The sequence below is a fragment of the Chanodichthys erythropterus genome, chromosome 21 (assembly GCF_024489055.1).
Source record: "Chanodichthys erythropterus isolate Z2021 chromosome 21, ASM2448905v1, whole genome shotgun sequence".
Lineage (NCBI taxonomy): Eukaryota > Metazoa > Chordata > Actinopteri > Cypriniformes > Xenocyprididae > Chanodichthys > Chanodichthys erythropterus.
Genome location: NC_090241.1, coordinates 17982 through 38919, shown reverse-complemented (window position 1 = coordinate 38919; position 20938 = coordinate 17982). Strand labels below are relative to the sequence as shown.

General features: G+C 38.6%; 1 protein-coding gene across 2 annotated transcripts in view; it reads left to right on the top strand.

Moving 5' to 3' along the window:
• The window catches only part of acvr2ab (activin A receptor type 2Ab), a 34309-nt gene extending 13925 nt beyond the window's left edge, over positions 1–20384 (top strand). Inside the window, exons 4-13 of one of the 2 annotated variants that reach the window (XM_067373158.1) lie at positions 4591–4798; positions 4892–4992; positions 5424–5578; positions 9098–9241; positions 9716–9859; positions 10434–10579; positions 11747–11861; positions 12071–12209; positions 12301–12431; positions 18191–20384. In XM_067373158.1, the coding sequence (XP_067229259.1) occupies positions 4591–4798; positions 4892–4992; positions 5424–5578; positions 9098–9241; positions 9716–9859; positions 10434–10579; positions 11747–11861; positions 12071–12209; positions 12301–12431; positions 18191–18385 (1478 nt within the window). In that variant the 3' untranslated portion in view covers positions 18386–20384. Of the gene's footprint in view, positions 1–4590; positions 4799–4888; positions 4993–5423; positions 5579–9097; positions 9242–9715; positions 9860–10433; positions 10580–11746; positions 11862–12070; positions 12210–12300; positions 12432–18190 lie in introns of both variants that reach the window. The other variant, XM_067373157.1, reaches the window with a different exon arrangement.
• The last annotated feature ends 554 nt before the right edge of the window (positions 20385–20938 follow it).

Below are 20938 nucleotides of genomic sequence, written 5' to 3'. Positions count from 1 at the left end.
AGGATTGTGGGAAGTGTAGTCCGGGAACTGACAGGAGCAGACTGTTGCTGCGTCCCAATTCGCATACTATGCGTCCTAAATAGTATTCGAAAAAAGAATTAGTATGTCCCAAATCGTAGTATGTTGACATGAGTATTCCAAAGATACCCGAATGGTGTACTTTTTCCGGTTAGAATTCGAAGTGCAGATCCGTGCACACTTCTAACGGCTAATATTGCCCATAACACATTGCGCTGTGGACGAGGATTCGATTAGAACTACAAATACGAATAAAAAGTGTTTAAAAACTACAAACATGACGGACATGCGAGGTACGACGGTTAAGATAAAGGGGCTTAAATGATTAATAAGCAGTGTCTAACCTGACAAAAAGATATTTATTAAATGTTATCCACATTATATTTCATCTGCAACAGCATTGTGAACTTTTATAACGATGTGTTTGGTCATTAACTTTTAAATGCATCATTATGCAAAGATGAGGAGAGTTCTCTGCATGAAAGACCCATGACTGGCAGATCAACGTGCGACTACATTTCTCTCCGAAACGGTAGGAAAATACATTTAATTCAATGTGGAGGATTTTAACTGTGACAAGATGATTGACAGGGTAGTTTAAACAGTTACAGGTTGAGTAACTAAGCGACAGAACGTCTGTTAAAGACGCAGTTATGACGAGGTAGTATGTCCCAAAACTTGCATACTCTTCTACTACACACTCAAAAGTATGTACTTTTTCTTTACAAAAACAGTACATACTTTTAGGACGTAGTATAAGTAGGCGAATTGGGACGCAGCATGTGATCATGACAATATCGGCATGGCTGTGGGTAATCACAGTGTGCTGATATACAGCCATATCACATGGCTACAAGTGTGACATTGCGTTTATACAACAGTTCGACAGCACAAGTGTGTAAATAAAAAAGAACAACAAAACACTCTTTTGTGAGGAACTACTTCCTTCCACCATGGATTCAAATCTCAAGTTGACAGTTTAACAGTTGAGCCCAAGCTGCCGTTACTACAAAGACAAAAATTATATTTTTAACCACTATCTACGTAAGAGCCAGCGCAAATCCCTGAAGCTCTGGCTGAGATGAAGCTGTTCTCTGTGGGTACATGAGTGCTGAATGGTCGCTGACAGCCTGGAGCTCTGCAAAGCATCTAAACAATTAGTAAAATAGGCACCATGTTTATATATGAGTCACAAATTTGAGGTCTAAAAAACTTAATTATAATTCTTGCCTAAACTAAAAATTTTGTGACATAACAACAGTAGTATTTATATAAAATATGGTGGATTTGCTCGACCACCATAGTTGCCCCAAGCGGAGTGGTACAAATGGTGAAACAGTTCCAAAATATCACACTGATCTCAGCTAATCAGATTCGAGAACCAGAAAGAACTGTTGTTATATATATATACACATATAAAATGATGACTTCAAAGTGCCATCTGAAATTTTCTTCTAAAATAAGCATTTTTATCAAGCTTGTATGTTTAAGCTCAGTAATTTCAATTAAATGGCAATTAATAGGTCCTTTCATTACAATTAAAGTGAAATAACAGCATAAATATACAAGCTTGATAAATATGTTCATTTTAGAAGAAAATATCAGATGGCACTTAGAAGCTTTTGCATCAGAAGTCATTATATACACTATATATACATGCACAAAAAAATACACAAAATAAGAAATTTGCTAAGAAAAAAAGCAGTTTGAAAGTGTGAGAATGTTTCTTTTTTTGCAGAGTATATATGCTGAAAGAAAAGACTTAATATCAACATCTTTACACTGAAGAAACAATATTACGTCTGTATACATTTTTTGAGTGTCCATGATGATTTTTCTGTGGCCAGAGCAGGAGTAACTGGGTATTTCACTGCAACATGTCTGTCTTAGTTTAATTATCTTTGCACCTTAATTATTTATTGTAAATGACCCAAAGCTTGTAATGTGTTAGTTGGTTGAGCATTATCGCCCTCTGCTGGTAATAGTGTGATGTGTGTGTGTATGTGTTTGTGTGTGTATGTGTGCGCACGTTTTTGTGACATATCAGGATACAAATTTATATAATGACATGGGTATGACATAGGTATTACAAGAAGAGGTGACTTATGAGGACATTACTCCATGTCCCCACTTTTCAAAAGGCTTATGAATCATACAGAATGATTTTTTGTTAGAAAGTAAAAGTGTGCACAGTTGCGTGTGTGTGAGAGAGAGATCATACCTTCACAGGAGGATTCAGTGATTAGACTTCTTTATTGTCATTGTAACAGTCACAACAATATTCTTTGACAATCCAGTTTGCGGCATATAAAAACAACAATTCCAACAAACATTAAAACAGCAAACAACAATTTTCAATGAATTTGTAATGTATGAGCAGGGATAAGGCAGAGAATCCAAATGCTAGCACAAATATTTCATAACAAAAACATAAAGACAGATACACACATACAGGAGCAACGACCCACAAACTACTAGTGAAGCACAGAGCTATAAATACACAGGTTAACAATGGGTAGATGAGGGACAGGTGTAGGTGATTTGATGTAGTGGTAACAAATGACACACAAAGTACAAGGCAAAACAGGAATCAAACACAGGAAGTGAAGACAGAAGCAAAGAGAACTAAGATTACACTTAAACATAAAAGTCCTATAAAACACAAGACACAGCACAGGCATTGTGACAGAATTAACTCCAATGAGATGTGTGTGTGTGTGTGTGTGTGTGTGTGTATAATATATATATATATATATATATATATATATATATATATATATATATATATATATATATATATATATATATATATATATATATATATATATATATATATATATATACATACATACATACATACATACATACATACATACATACATGAGAAGTCAAATAACTTTTATTAGAGGATCTGTAAACATTGTGTTGTGATTATTTTTTTTATTATATATTTTTAACAATGTAGCAAAAGAGACAACAAGAATGAATACAATTTATGACAGGTGTAAAATGTATGAATATGATATGAGAAAGCAGACACATGTTGAGACTTCAGGCACAAACACACCATTCAGACTCTCCAAACTCACACGTGACTCCAGAAGAATGAAAGTGACATTTGACATTTAGGAACGAAACATTTCCACTGGCTGAGAACTGAACAATCTTGATAAGATTGTGAGAGTGATCAGCGCCTGTTGGCCTTTTAATCCTGTGATTTATGAAAGTAAGTGAACTATTACTATGAAAGTTCATAATTATTTCATAATCATGCCGCCTCTGCCCAGCATCCTGATGAAGGCTTTTAATGCTTGTTTCAGCGACGCTTGCATGGAATTTTGTGAATGTTCAGTGGGCTGAAGTGAATGGAAATCTGTTCAGCGTGTTGAATTATTGAGAGAGGTTAAAGACGTCTGTCAGCAGAAATGTCAGATTGCTCCATGCGTCGGCTTTCTAGCATTCCTTCCCTTCAATGAGCTGTTGTGGACGAAATACAAGCCCTTTCCCTGACACACACACACACACACGCACTTTTTCCTGTGCACTGTACACAACCATTAAAACTTTGAGGTTAGTAATTTGTTTAAAAAAATAAATTAATACTTTTATTCAGCAACAATGCATTAAATTGATCAAAAGTGACTGTAAAGACAGAAGATTCTTCTTCAAATAAATGCTGAACTTTCTATTCATCAAAGAATCCTGAAGAATAAAATGTATGACGGTTTCCACAGAAATCTGAACTGTTTTCAACATTAATAATAATCATAAATGTTTCTTGAGCATCAAATCATCATATCAGAATGATTTCTGAAGGATCATGTGACACTGAAGACTGGAGTAATGATGCTGAAAATTCAGCTTTGATCACAGGAATAAATTACACTTTACTATATATTCACATAGAAATGAGCTATCTTACAAGGGAATAATATTGTTTTACTGTATTTATGATCAAATAAATGCAGCCTTGGTGAGCAGAAGAGACTTCTTACAGAAACTTTAAGCAATCTTACTGACCCCTAATATTTGAAGGCTAGTATGTTTAATATAAACAGACCATTAAAGCTTTCACTGGCTCTTAAAGTAGTAATTCACCCAAATTTTAGAAAGTCTTATAAGTGATTAACAACTTAAATTTCATTTCATGCAGATTTGCAATATTATTATAAAATATAAATACAATAAATTTTAAGACACCTTCTGGCCAAATTCTAATGCAGCATTGCATATATCCCTCATATGCAAGAAATCCCAGAATGCATTTTGACAAACACAAATTTTTAAAAAACTGTTGACCAAAAATTTGTATATTATGTGTTTTATCATTATGATTATTGGAGTATTGTGTTGTTAGACATCCAGCTATTGAAATCAGAAGTGCTATTCGACATGCTCAGCTCTTGGTTACATTTATCGTGTTTGTTACATACAATTTTTTGTTGGAAATCCATTTCCTAAATCATTTTAACTTGACTACCTGCTTCATTTCCACCTTAAGATTTTAGATGCAATGAGGTTTTAAATGACCTCACATGGACAACATGTAAAATATATTTCTGTGTCATTCAGGTGCAATACTTGGGCGCTCTGAGACGCAGGAGTGTGCGTTTTATAACGCCAGCTGGGAAAAGGAGGGGACGAACCAGAGCGGAATCGAGTCATGTTTTGGAGAAAAGGACAAACGACAACACTGTTTCTCCACCTGGAAGAACCGCTCAGGAACCATCGAGATGGTCAAGCAGGGCTGCTGGCTCGATGACATCTACTGCTACGACAGGTGCATGCTTGCATGCGTTGAGTGTATTTCCATGTTGTCTATGATTTGTAGTGCTCAGATGATGAAAACACGTTCTCTGTGTGTGTGCAGCAGTGAGTGTGTGGAGCGTAAGGAGAATCCTGACGTCTTCTTCTGCTGCTGTGAGGGGAACATGTGCAACAACAAGATTCACTACAGTCCAGAGACGCTTCCGAGTGAGTTCACAAACACATTAATATTCAATGTGAAGCTGCTGCGGCAGAGAGACTGGCCCTAAAATATGATAGGCTGATAAACTACACCATTTTAACATTATTAAAAATACATCCTGAGTAACTGAAACAATCTTTGTCATAGAATACACTCGTTTGTTCCCAATCTGAACATTCTTGTTTCCTTTCATTTATTTTCAAAATCTGAGGTCAATTGTCCATTGTTCTTTCAGTATGACTGTAAATGATATTCAAACTCACATTAGACACTTTTAACATTAAATAAAGCACATAATCAGTCCCTGAGATTATCATTGCCATAGTTTGTATGTTGTTGTTTCTAAAATAGAACCACATATAGTATAGCTTTCTAGATTTCTAAATGTCCAGATTTTGAAAAGAGTGTCACATTTTTAGTTAATTCTTGTCTCCAGCAACATCTAACCCCGTCAGCCCAAAGCCGGACTTGTTTCCCACATTGCTCTACTCTCTGATTCCCGTCATGGCTGTTGCTGTCATTCTCTTCATCTCTTTCTGGATGTACCGGCATCTCAAGCTGACGTACCCACCGCTGCTCGTGCCGTCACAGGTACTTGTGAAACCTTTCTGACCAGTGATCTTTATAGTCTAGAGATTTTTGTAGCTTTCGGGACTCTTTCACATATCATTACCGGTATTAACGTGTATCCATGTGTCTTTTGGGTTACACTTAATTTCAAGGTGTCCTTGTTACAGTGTAATAATACATTTAAGTATGGAGTAATATTAATTAACAACACTAACTTACTGTAGGGTTAGAGTTAGGATTAGGGTTTGATTCCATTTAATTGTGCGCAAATTTACTGTTATTACCACAGCAAGTACATGTAACATAATTCCTTACATTTAAATAGAGCTTTTCTGGGTACTCAAAGCGCTTTCATATACGAAGGGAGAATCTCCTCAACCACCACCAATGTGCAACATCCACCTGGATGATGCAACAGCAGCCATATTGCACCAGAATGCCCGCCACACACCAGGTTATTGGTGGAGAGGAGACAGAGTAATGAAGCCAATCAGTGTATGGGGATGATTAGAAGGCCATGATGGACAGAGGCCAATGGGCAAGTTTGGCCAGGATGTTGGGGTTACACCCCTACTCTTTTCGAAGGACATCCTTGGATTTTTAACGACCACAGAGAGTCAGGACCTCAGTTTAACGTCTCATCCGAAGGACGGTGCTTTTTGTCCCCATCACTATACTGGGGTGTTAAGACCCACACCGACCACAGGGTGAGCACCCCCTGCCGGCCTCTTCCAGCAGCCACCTAGTTTTCAAAGATGTTGAAATAATTGAAAAACTTTTGTCCAGCAATTTGTCCATTCTCAAATGTCAGGGTGGCACAACCGCAAACATGGCTGTTTTATTATGAATTGACAAAGTAATAACAGTAAACATGATAATGCATCATCCAGAGGAGCATAACTGATCCTTGTGGCAGTGTGAAAAGGTTTGTAGATCTATCTCAAATACTGGTAAAATGGCTAATTTGAAGTATGGGTAGGTTGGTACACTTTTCATGTCAGGTCGTACAATTACAGTATATATATATATATATATATATATATATATATATATATATATATATATATATATATATATAAACACGACTGTAAAAATAAATCTTCATTGTTTATCCTTTTCATCTTTAATTCATAAAATTAGCAAAAATCTAACCTTTCATTGAATGAAAACAATTAAAAGTGGGGGGAAAGTCACATTATGAAATAAATGTTTTTCTCTAAAACACGTTGGCCACAATTATTGGCACCCTTTTATTAAATTTTTGCAACCTCCTTTTGCCAAGAAAACAGCTTCTTCTATAATGCCTGATGAGTTTGGAAAACACCTGACAAGAGATCAGAGACCATTCCTTCATGCAGAATCTCTCCAGATCCTTCAGATTTTGTGTTGGTTTTGATGTTTGTTTTGGATCATTGTCCTGATGGAAGGTCCAACCACGGTCCATTGTTGGATTTCTAGCAGAAGCAGTCAGGTTTTGATTTTTTATCTGTTGGTGTTTGATAGAATCCATGATACCATGTATCTGAACAAGATCTCCTGCAGAAAAATAGGCCCACAACATTAAAGATCCAGCAGTATATTTAACCGTGGGCATGGGGCACTTTTTATCCATGTGTGCACCAAACCCATCTGGTGGGTTTGCTGCCAAAAAGCTCTTATTTTAGTTTCATCTGACCATAGAAGCTGGTCCTGTTTGAAGTTCCAGTCGTGTCTGACAACTGAATATGCTGGAGATTGTTTCTGGATAAGAGCAGAGGATTTTTCTTGAAACCCTCCTGAACAACTTGTGGTGATGTAGATGCTGTTTGATAATTTCTTTAGGCTTTCTGAGACTCAAGACTCAACTAATCTCTGCAATTCTCCAGCTGTGATCCTTGGAAAGTCTTTGTCCACTCAAACTTTCCTCCTCACCGTGCATTAGGATGATTTAGACACACGTCCTCTTCCAGGCAAATTTGTAACATTTTTAGTTGTTTGGAACTTCTTAATTATTGCCCTGATTGTGGAAATGGGGATTTTCAATGCTTTACCTATTTTCTTACAGCCACTTTCTATTTTGTGAAGCTCAAAATCTTTTGCTGCACATCAGAACTATATTCTTTGTTTTTTCTCATTGTGATGAATGTTTAAGGGAATTTGGCCTTTGTTGCCAATGTGTGTTGGAGAAAAGCATTTATTTCATAATTTGATTCCCCCCAACTTTCAATTGTTTTCCTTCAATGAAAGGTTGGATTTTTGCTAATTTTATGAATTAAAGATCAAAAGGATAAACATTGCAGATTTATTTTTACAGTCATCTTTGATCATATTTATCAAAGGTATCAACAATTTTGTATATTTCTACAATATATATATAATGTGCAACTATTTGGTTGTACCACGATAACAATCATACAATGAATTTAAACACTATAATGTTTTAAAAAAAAACATAAAACATTTATTAACAACTGATGATATAAGAGATATTAACCATTTTTAAAAAAGGATTTAAAAAAACACCCTTTTTACAGCTTACCAAGTTTTTATTAAGTTTCAGTTTTTGGTTTTAGTTTTTAGTTATTTCAGTAATTCAAGTCTTTAGACAAAGCTACTGAATGAGAAAATTTTTTCTATTAAATATTTTAGCTATGTTTATTCTTCTTCCAGGGAGATTCATCAAGCAACACTGAACAACATTCACATCTCATTGTTTTTTGTATTATTATAAACATTTATTAGAGCCACAGAGAATAAATCTGTTAATTCAAAGGATTCATACTATCCCAGAAATCTCTATAAAATGATTTTCATGTCAAAGGATTGTGATTGGATTTGATTGTTTGAAGTGCACTCTCAGTGCATGTGCTTGTTGCTTTATTCTCCTTTAAATGGGGGACAAAACAGTCCATAGAAGTTCTAATTAGATTTATGTAAAAACAATATAATCTTTTTTTTAAATAGCTAGGTGAATGTGTGTGTGTGTGTGTGTGTATGTGTGTGTGTGTGTGTGTGTGTGTGTGTGTGTGTGTGTGTGTGTGTGTGTGTGTGTGTGTGTGTGTGTGTGTGTGTGTGTGTGTGTGTGTGTGTGTGTGTGTGTGTGTGTGTGAGTGAGTGAGTGAGTGTGTTTCCATGTCAGTTTCTCATTGCGGCATATGAGAATCTATCACAGACACCACATCAGTATTTCTCTTTCTCATTCTCATGCTGAGATGGTTTTGAGATCGTTCTTGCTCTCATCACGCTTGTGTGCTAGAAACAGTAAAATCCCTCTCTTCCTCTTTTGCTAGCGCGCCTTTCATATCATGATAGAGGTAAGAGCTTCATTCACTCTCCCATCCTGCCATGCCGATGCTTTAGTTTTCATCGTCTTTCATGAGTTTGTGATGCGGCTGCTGTTTTCTGCATATGGGGTTCTTTTTTCCTTTCTTTCTAGCTCGCATGGATTCATATTTGAGTTGACCTGCATCAGATGCTGTTTGTCAGAAAACCATGTGTGTTTGTGTGTCGACGCAGGATAGTCTCAGCAGTGATCTGTGTGTTTGTGTTTGTTGTCTTCAGGATCCCGGACTGATGCCTCCATCGCCGTTGCTGGGTCAGAAGCCACTGCAGCTGCTGGAGGTGAAGGCTCGTGGACGATTTGGCTGCGTCTGGAAGGCTCAGCTGCTCAACGAACCTGTGGCGGTGAAAATCTTCCCTGTCCAGGTATCTGAGAGATTTCATGTCATTACTGTGTGCCCATGTTGCCTCTTCAGCTTCAGTATAGAAGATATTTTCAAGGCTTTAAAGTTTTTAATTAAGCAGTAAGCCAAAAGCAATATTAAGCAATTTTACCATGGTTTAGGCATGTTTGATGGCATATTGTATGTATGTTAAAACTAGAGAGGTTCATTATGATATCTTTATGAATAAACCTCCAACCCAAAAAATTAATTCAGCCTGAAAATACACTTCATTGTACTGGAGACTATAATAATAATCACAGTAAATAATTATTGTCGGTGTTAACTTTGAAGTGCTGGTGTTGTGAGAAGTGCTGGTACGCAAGAAAAAGTGAGGCTACGCTACAGATTAAAATATAGAAGTGCTGCACCAGCCCAGTTTGTGTGTTTATTGACTATTTTACAATGACTTTGAATGTGGGTAATTTTGTAAGTGTTTGTTTGTGATCTCTCTCAGAATAAGCAGTCATGGCAGAATGAATATGAGATTTATAGTATGAGTGGAATGAAGCATGAAAACATCCTTCACTTCATTGGAGCAGAAAAAAGAGGAAGCGGAGTGGATATAGAGCTCTGGCTCATCACAGCGTACCATGAAAAGGTGCATAAACATGCATACAAACACACACCTGTGAACATCATCATGTAAAAGTAACAAGAGCGTTTGTCATCAGCTATGCTCAGATCATTAGTGTACAGTGCTTACTGCACAGTGTATAATCCCTAATATTTAACAAATGTATACAATGATAACTGTTTTAAATTTGTTATGAAATGGAAATTGCAATCTTTTCTTCACTTTTGTGAAGTATATTTGCATGAAACGTCTTTTAGAAGGAGAAAAAATGTAGGGCGGGACTTGATCTTGTCCATGAGGAATTGATTTTGCTCATTTCTGCAACGAGTTGTCGTTGCAAGGTAAAGAGGAACTTAATATTTTTGATTAAAGATTACAAAGCACGTGAATTTAAAAAAAATATATAATTATCTGCATGGATAAATCATTTACAATAAACACTGAAACACAATAAAAAATAAGAATAATCAATCTTGATTTCAAGGTGTCTTTAAACAGTAGCATCTACATTACTGTCACATGACCTCACAATGTTGCACAATTCACAGAGACTGATTGGAGTGTTGATAATATCGAGAGTATGTGTGTTTGTACTCAGGGCTCGTTGACGGACTTCCTGAAGGCTAATGTTGTTTCCTGGAACGAGCTGTGTCTGATAGCACAGACGTTTGTGCGTGGCTTGGCATATTTACATGAGGACATTCCCAACCTGAAGGACGGACACAAGCCTGCCATCGCACACAGGTACACTCCTCTGATTCAGATCAGGTTGTTCTCGTGTGAGGACCTGCATCAACAGGCATCTGTATGATATAAATGTGTATAAAATTTTGTTTAGAAAATATTTAGTTTCTTTTAAAGGGTTAGTTCACGCAAAAATAACATTTCTGTCATTAATTACTCACCCCCCAGGTCATTCTTCTGAACACAAATTAAGATGTTTTTGATGAAATCTGAGAGGTGTATGACTCGTCCATAGACAGCAATTTAACCAACACTTTCAAGGTCCAGAAAGGTACTAAAGATACTAAAGATTGTTTAAAAAGTCAACCTGACTGCAGTAGTTCAACCTTAATGTTATGAAGAGACAAGAATACTAAATAATGGAGAATAATACGAGAATAACAAAACAAAAATAATGACTTTAATCAACAATCTCTTCTCTTCTGTGTCATTCTCATACGTTGTTTACGTCCAGCACTTCCAGGTTCATTGTCAGAACGGCGACTCATTATTGGCCGGCTCCTGTGTCAGCATCACACGCATGCATCGTGTTGCTCACATGATCAGCTTTGGCAAATACTGAGCCAGCATTCTGAACATAAACAATGTATGAGAATGACACAGAAGAGAAGATTTTGTTGAATAAAGTCTTTATTTTTGTTTTGTTTTTGTACACAAAAAGTATTCTCTTCATAACATTAAGGTTGATCCACTGCAGTCACATGACTGTTTTAACAATGTCTTTAGTTCCTTTCTGGACCTTGAAAGTGTTGATTATATTGCTGTCTATACACGAGTCATATACCTCTTGGATTTTTTCAAAAATATCTTAATTTGTGTTCTGAAGATGAACGAAGGTCTTACGGGTGTGGAATGACATGAGGGTGAATAATTCATGACAGAATTTTTATTTTTTGGTGAACCCTTAAAGTTAAATTATTACTTTTTTCTACTCATAGTAATGTACTGTTAGAGGAAATATTTATGTTTACTTATTTATTGACTTGTTTATTTTAATCTAAAATTTGTATATATTAATGTTAATTTTTTTTATATTTAGTTTTTACACTATTTTTCTCTAAACTTTTTCATGGACCCCCAGCAATCCCTGGCAGCGCCCAGTTAGATGGCAGTATGTGTCATTTTGTTGTCCAGGTTACTCATTGCTATTTAATCTCTCTCTCTCAGAGATATCAAAAGCAAGAATGTGTTACTGAAGAGCGATTTAACTGCCTGTATTGCTGACTTTGGCCTGGCGCTGAAGTTTGAGGCAGGGAAATCTACAGGTGACACACACGGACAGGTGAGAATGATATTTGCATGTGCTCAAAAACAGAGAAAAAGGATGAACATTTTTATGTAAGTAGGTTTTTTTCACAGCAATGCATTGCAGACCTTCACAGACTCTGTGACCAGTCCTTATTTGTGACAGATTTAAAGTGTTAACTGATTGTTGATAATAGTGTTGGTGAAAGTTTCATCAGCAGTTGTTGTTTGTTTGTTTTGTTAAAGGTGGGAACGCGGCGCTACATGGCTCCAGAAGTGTTGGAAGGGGCGATCAGTTTCCAGCGTGACGCGTTTCTCAGAATCGACATGTACGCGGTGGGTCTTGTGCTGTGGGAACTGGCCGTGCGATGTACAGCAGCCGACGGTAACAATCACTCATTCATTCAGAGACTATTATGAGAAGTGTGTGTGTGTGTGTGTGTGTAAACCGGTAGTGACCCTTGTGTGTCTCTCAGGTCCTGTGGATGAGTTCTCTCTGCCGTTTGAGGAGGAGGCAGGTCTTCATCCGTCGCTGGAGGACATGCAGGATGTCGTTGTGCATAAGAAACTACGACCGATATTCAGAGAACACTGGCTAAAACATACGGTAGAGCACACACTCACACACACACTGACATAAAGTACATTACATTTTTAATAACATTTCATCATGGTATAATAAGTTTTGACAAATCTTCAATTTATTTTCCACCATTTTCCAATAAATGCTTTGTGTCAAGTAATAAAAAATAATACAAAAATATTTACTATCTGACCACAGAAACCGATTAGGACCACATGACCATAAAAATATGAAAAAGGTTCTTGTATTTGTCAGTAAAAGGAATAAATATAAAACATTTTAGTGTTATTTTTGCATTATTTATATACTATTATATTATTTAATATTAATATTTTGAATTAGCTTTTATGTTTATATTTTCAGTTTTTCAAATTAATTTTAGTTTTAGTAATTGCCAATTTCTATTAGCTTTTTTTTTTTTTTTTTAGATATTTTTATTTAGGTTTCATTTATTTTTTCAGTTCATATATATTCATATATATTTCAGTTTTGGTCATTTTAATACTTCAACTTAAAAATTAGAAATGTTGATGATTTTTTTATTTTATTTTTTTTTTTTTTATAAAGTTAGTTTCATACTGTCACGGTTGCACACAAGAACAAGATGTTAGGATCCAGTTGCAGCATTTATTGGTAAATCCAAAGTCAAAATCGTTATAACAGGCAAGGGTCAAACTCCACGTAATCAGTCCACAAACAAAAAGCCAGAGCAACAAAAGTGCATGTAACAAAATAATAATGAACCACAAACAAAGACAGAAGCACATAGTATAAATAGACAGAAACTAATGAGCAAACACAAAACAGCTGAGTGCAATGAAATGAAGATAATGAGTCCAGGGGGTGAGTATGGGAAATGAAGTCCAAAACAGTGAAATAAGAGTAAAATGTTGGAGTGCCCTCTAGTGGCTAAACGGGGCACTCCAACTCATGATCATGACAGTACCCCCTCCTTACGGAGCGGCTACCAGGCGCTCCATGAAAAAACAAAAAACAAAAACACAACTCTCAGGAGGGAGGTGGACTGGAAGAGGACCAGGGGTAGGGACGGTGGGCCAGGACCAGAGCCCCCAACCGAAGGCCAGGGGGGAGCCAGAGGAACAGACCACGGGGGCTCTAAGAAGGTCAGGGTCCTGGCTGATTGCCAGGGCGGCACTGGAGGAACTGACCAGGCGGGTTCCCTAGGGTCTGGAGTCCTAGCTGATTGCCAGGGCGGTGCTGGAGGAACTGACCAGGTGGGTTCCAGCGGTTCAGACTGCCGGGGCAGTGGCAGCAGGGCAGAAAGCCTGGGCGACGACAGCAGGACAGAAGGCTTGGATGACGGCGGCAGAACAGAAGGCTTGGTTGACGGCGACTGGACAGACGGCCTGGGTGGTGCCAGCAGGGCAAGATGTTTGAGCAGCAGCAGCGGCAGGGCTGGCGGCTTGGGCGGCGGCGGCAGGGCAGGCGGCCTGGGTGGCGGTGGCAGCACGGTGGCGGCAGCACGGTGACAGCCTCCGTGGCCGAATAAGGGAGAGCGGGCAGCTCGGTGATGGCAGCGGGCTCAGGCTGCTCGGGCTGCTCTGGGACGACAGCAGGCTAAACGGGGCACTCCAACTCATGATCATGACACATAGAATATTTGTATTTTATTTTATTTCAGTTTTATTTCAAATAATGAAAAATAAAGAAAAAAACAAACAAAAAATTCACTAGTTTCAGTTATCAATAAAACACTGACATGTTGTTGGGATAAAGTGGTTAGTAGTTATAAAAAGCGTCTTGGTTACGTATGTAACCCTCTTTCCCTGAAGGAGGGAATGGAGACATACATCAGAAGTGCAAGACCCATTCAGTAAGACTTGCATAACACTGGGGAAGCGTGCCCATAGGGGACGCTGCGGAGACCACAACCCACCGAGAGGGGGCGGGAGTGCCGTTACAAGCCGACACTTAGAACAGGTCCTTTACGCTACTGGCCACTAGGGGTGAGTACACAGGAAGATACTGGTTCTACACGAAAGCTATAGAATCTAGCGAACGTGTTTGGTGTTGTCCAGCCTGCAGCTCTACTGCCACTCCTCTAGTGGAGTGAGCCCTCCACCCGGGTGGGCAGGGCACGCCTTGGGACTAATAAGCCAAGACGATGACATCCACTATCCAGTGGATATCATTCCATGCATGATTCATCGACCGAAAATGCGTGCAGGTCCCCTACCCTCTTAATGGAGGCCAATGCAACCAGGAATACTGTCTTAAGGGACAGCTCTTTTAACTCAACTGACTGCAAAGTCTCAAAGGGAGGTCCCCAGAGCGCAGTAAGCACCAGGGACAGGTCCCAAGAGATTATAGAGGGAGAGCGAAGCAGATTTAGTCTCATCGCCCCCCTCAGGAACCTGACGATCAGGTCATGTTTCCTCAACGACTTACCATCAACTGCGTCGTGATGTGTGGCAATGGTGACAACATACACTTTGAGGGAGGAGGGAGACGGCCTTCGCTCCAGCCCTTCTTGCAGGAAGGAAAGCACTGACCTGATCGAACATGTTTGGGTGTCCTTTCGGTAAGAGGAACACCACTCAAAGAGCAGGATCCACTTCAGAGCATAGAGGTTCCTGGTAGAAGGAGCTCTAGCAGAAGTGATGGTGTCTACAACCGACTGGGGTAGATCACTTAGAACCTCTGTGTCCCGTTCAGGGACCAGAGTTTCCAGAGGTCTGGACGTGGGTGCCATAGGGTGCCCCTTCTCTGAGCCAGAAGGTCCTTCCTCAGAGGAAATGGCCAAGGAGGTGCTGTCGCGAGGAGCATCAGTTCTGGAAACCAGGTCCGAGTGGGCCAATAAGGCATCACTATCCAGACACGCTCCTTATCCTCCCTTATCTTGAACTGTAGCTGTGTGAGCAGGCTCCCTGGGGGAAATGCATACTTGCATAGACCCCGGGGCCAGCTGTGTGCAAGTGCTTCCGTGCCGAGAGTGCCCTCGGTTAGGGAGTAAAACAACTGGCAATGGGCTGTGTCTGGGGAGGCAAACAGATCTTTCTGAGTGGCCCCAAACCACTGCCAAATCAGCTGGACCACCTAGGGATGGAGTCTCCATTCTCCCGGAAGCAGAGGCTGCTGTGAGAGCTTGATGGCTGCATGGTTGAGCACGCCTGGGATGTGAAAGGCACAAAGTGACCTCAGATGAATCTGACTCCATAAGAGGAGATGGTGGGCGAGTTGCGACATGCGACAGGAGCATAGACCGCCCTGGTGGCTGATGTACGCAACGGTCGCAGTGCTGTCCATATGGACCAGTACATGCTTGCCTGATAACAGCTGTTTGAAGCGGCCAAGCGCAAGACGTACTGCTAGCAACTCGAGGCAATTGATATGCCACTGCAGTTGAGGCCCTGTCCACAGACCTGAAACTGCATGCCCGTTGTACGTGGCCCCCCATCCTGTGGTGGAAGCATCTTTGAAGACCACAGCATGTCTGGACACTTGTTCCAGGGGCACTCCTGGCGGCAGGAATGGAGGGTCCGACCACAGAGTGAGGGTACGACGGCAGCCCAGTGTGATATCCACACGGAACGTGCCACATTGCCACGCCCATCTTGGGACTCGGCCGTGAAGCCAGTGCTGAAGGGGCCTCATATGAAGCAATCCGAGTGGCGTGACTGCAGCTGATGATGCCATATGCCCCAGAAGCCTCTGAAATAATTTCAGTGGGGCCACTGTCCTGCTCTTGAGCGAACTCAGGCAGTTCAGCACAGACTGGACACACGTGAGGCGCGCTGTCTGGGCAATCGAGTCCAGTTCCATACCGAGGTAAGAGATCCTCTGACAGGGGGCGAGTTTGCTCTTGTCCCAGTTGACCCGAAGACCCAACCGGCTGAGGTGAGTTAACACCAGGTCCCCGTGTTTGCACAACTGATCTCACAAGTGAGCTAGAATGAGCCAGTCATCGAGATAGTTGAGAATGTGAACGCCCTGTTCCTTGAGTGAAAATATTTTGTACAATTGTACACATTAAATGTTTCTTGAACAGTAAATCAGCATATTATAATGATTTCTGAAGGATCATGTGACACTGAAGACTGGAGTAATGATTCTGAAAATTCAGCTTTGACATCACAGGAATAAATTACTGTGCAAAATATATTAAAATAGAAAACAATTATTTTAAATTGTAATAATATTTCACAATATTACGTTTTTTTATTTTTAATTAAATAAATGCAGCCTTGGTGAGCAGACAAAACTTCTTTTAAAGACATTAAAAATCTTACCGATCCCAAACTTTTGAACGGTAGTGTATTTAAATCATATTTTTGAAAACAAGCAGTTCAGTCACTAAATTAAGAACATTTTAGGTTACTTGAGATTTTTTTCACATTGCTGTGTTAACTGTACCAGTCTTTACTGAGAAATTCTATTTAAAAATAATTTAAAAACCTCCTGCAGGACAGTTATTCTTTATAATAATATGAGCAGTTACACTGATGGTTTTATTATTGTGTTTTTTTTTCTACAGTAAATTATTAGCAACAGACAGTGATAAACCATCAAAATTACATGTTTATAACTTATGATTTTCCCTGATTTTCTATACCAGGAGGTTTCAAGATTTTTAGTGGCAAGGAGCCATAAACAATCCCCTTGAGATCATTTTTTTTATTAGGCTTACATTTATATTATTATATTATATTATATTATATTATATTATATTATATTATATTATATTATATTATATTATATTATATTATATTATATTATATTATATTATATTATATTATATTATATTATATTATATTATATATAATCCTGAAGGATTTAAACTGATATACAGTATTTTGTCAGTTTAAATGCTTCAATTTGTTTTAATGTATTATAATATGAAAACAAACTGAAGCATTTAAACAGATCTGATAGCTAAATATTAATAGAAAAGTGAACATGTTAACTCTTTTATAGTTATCTAAATATCCCTGAAACCCACACCACCACCACACACAAAAATCTATTTAAACGGAGGTATATAACTGATGTATTTTGAGTTCGCAAGCTACACCTGTGGTGGGTGTGTAATTGTAAATGTCTTTGTTAGCATTCTGTGCCCATCATCTGTTATTTCCGCCACTTTTCATTAAAACATGATGTTTTATTTCCCATTTCTTTTCGTTTTGTGTTGCCTCTTATATTGAGCCATTAAGTCCGCAAACATGACGACAGTATTCTTACCGCGACTGATTTGGCTCAATCCCGCACCCGCTCACACGCGCTCACATCGTTCTCTTTCTATAAAACCTGTAAACCGCATTCACCGGTTCTAACTCTATAGAGACAATAACTCTATAGCAGTTGACCAGAGCACTGCAATTATTTCTCATTTAAACTAATATCAAACGGATTTCCCCACACATGATTTCATGTCTGATATCCTCTGTGTGGCAATTATTATTCATGCGTGCAGCTTAGAGGAAACATTGGCGATATCCCAATTCGTCGGTTCACTGCTGACGTATGTCGAACATGACCGACTGAAAGGGAACTACTGGATTTTGAGAAATACAAAGCAAAGTTATACAAAATATATAAGAAATATTTCACATTCTCTATATCAAGATGACTAATTAAATATAAGTTAATGAGTGATTTGGTAATGTGACTTTTATTCAGTTGGTTAGGGTTAGGTCCGATTTTCATCAGGTTTTGTTCATGTAGCTCCAGTGCTGCTTCATTAAAGCTGCTTCATTTACATGTGAAAATATTCCAAAATGGAAGCATTTTCTATGCTGTCTCATACGTTTATTGTCCTGTAGGGTCTGGCGATGCTCTGTGAGACCATAGAGGAGTGTTGGGATCATGAGGCCGAGGCGCGTCTGTCTGCAGGATGTGTGGAGGAACGCATCATCTCAATGCAACGCACCACCAACCTCATCGCCCCCGATGACATCCTCTCTGTAGTCACCATGGTTACCAACCTGGACTTCCCCCCTAAAGAATCCAGCCTATGATGCTGTTCTCTCAGCCAATCATAACGCAGCCTATGAAAGACGTGTGGGAGAGAAAGTGGACTACAGTTGACTTGTGACATACAAAACAAGTGTAGAGACTCAAGAAGGAACTCAAGACCCAAGGAGATAAAACACACGAACATCTATGTTTGCACCAAAATGTCTTTTATGCATAAAGGAAAGACTTTTACTGTTTTATAAGAACAGCAACTCATGTGATTTTAGTATAAAAAGGGCAAAACTCTGGACTGCGCTTGCTGTTCGTTTCTGCAGATCATTACAGTCATGCCAATACGAGACACTTCTGAATGTCTGCCATTCAGCCGTGAATCACACACATGGATTTTTTGTGAATTAGTGCTGAAATAACCATAAACCTCCCTAAACAGGAATACCTCATTTTGATTTATTGTGCTTTTATCTGAGCAGCTGCTACGGAGGCGAGACGAGTAGCTGTAACACACAGTAGTGTTTCTGCCTTTCACATCTATGCTTCATCGCAGCCTTCACAAAACTCTTTTTGAAGGGGTCGTATCATGAGGAATCGATGCTCGCATTACTGAATCACAGAAGCCAGGGTCCAATATTAACATCTGCCAATGGTGGATGACTTCAGAAAAATTAACTAGACAGACATTTTTACCACTTGTGCAACTATATTTTACATTTGCGTTAAACACAATTTTCCATGTTAGTGACACATCATTGGCAGTGAAACTGCACAGTCACATTGTGTTTATATTCATATTTTTATTTTTGTGAGGAATGGAGAGCTGGAGAGTTAATCTTAACCCAATGCTGCAAAAACGACTCATTTTGCTCTTTCTTTCTGATGTGAACATCAATGTATGAACATGTTAATAATGCCTATTCAGTGTTTGGAAACTTGGGCCACCCAGTCATGATGTCAAACAACCTGATCACCAGCAGAAATTATGAGGAGAGTAAAATGTGGTAAAGTGTGTGAAAGCTTGTGCTGTCATGCTACAGAGCCTTCAACATTAGAAACAAGCAGTTCATGTTTTTCAACAAGATCCCTGATCATTTCAGTCTGATCTGAACAGTCTGAGCAACACATTTCTGTGCAGATTGATTTATGAATCTATTGATCTGATGCATCTTCACAAAGAGACTGTTATTGAAGGATGGAGCAGATAAAAACTAGACTGAACCCACAGCAGACACATTCATTTTACTCATTTCATGTGAAGAGGCATTTACATAGACGACAAAAGTGTAACAGAAAAAAACATTGACTTGCATTATAAGTGGTCCTTCGGGGGAACAAGATAAATGATCATAGGCCCCTTTAATGACAGTGTTTGCACGCAATCACATCTTTCAGGGTTGTAAAATCTGTATAACGCCACATTCTCCTGCCGCTATAAAGCGTCTCTCATTCCTCATCTCTTTCTGAAACACTACAGCAGTATTCAGGGACGCAGGATTCTGCTCACTCACAGCAATTATGCAACCGACATGCAGCAGCAATTGCGACTGTAGCTTCTATTTATTTCATTAATAATGTGACAAACTCTCAGTACTGTGAATACAAATGGAGGTTATTGTTGCCCAGAATGTGTTACCAGATACAACAACTGTTGGGTGAATAATGGGTTTGTTAAAGACATTTCAGATCAATCTAATTCCCCCAGCAAAACACATGTACAGGATATGAATAATGTAAATATGATTGTTGGTTTTAAATTATTAGACTAGCATGATGTTGCTCTGTTCTTTTTGGTGTCACTAATCAAAAACCAGTCCTTTATAAAGAAATTATTCCAAAAGATTGTTCTGCTGGGTATTTTATACAACTTCTTTTTGTCTTAATGCTTGCAGAGCCAAATTCACTGATTATGCATGTGATTCTCTTTTTTTCTTTTTTTTTTTTAATATAAAGAAATTTTCTTTATACTTATTTTTCTTTAATGAATGATGAAGATCTGATGAACTTATTCACCACCTTTAAATCATCACAAAATAATTATTGAGCCAATTTACGATAATGCACATTCTGGGACCAGGAAATTCAGACTAGGAATTTCAGACTAGGAAACTTCTAGTAGGAACTTCCTAGTCAGAGTTTCCTAGTCAGTAATTGGACATGAACACCATCTCAAGTCATATTTGCTACTTGGAAACTCTGGGATAATTTTAATGCCCAAGTTTCCAAGATGGGCATGCCATAATTTTCAAACATAGAGGAGGGAGAACGATTGCCGCCATGACCGGTGTTCTTTATTATTTTGTCCACAACAGCTACATTGTCTTTTCTTGTTGTTAAAGTAGTGCATATTTACAAATATGAAAAATCAATTGAAGCATATTGTATGTTTTATACACAGTGAAAATAGCACTGTACGTAAAATAGCACTGAATAAAATGTAGCATCCCATTCACTGACAACCATATAAACATTCACCACACTATCTAGATAGCTTGCTGACAATTCTGGAATTCATGTCAAATTCAGTCTATTTTTGGTATCTCTGTGTTTCCCAGCAGTAAATATGACTTGATAGGGAGTTCATGTCCAATTTACAACCAGGA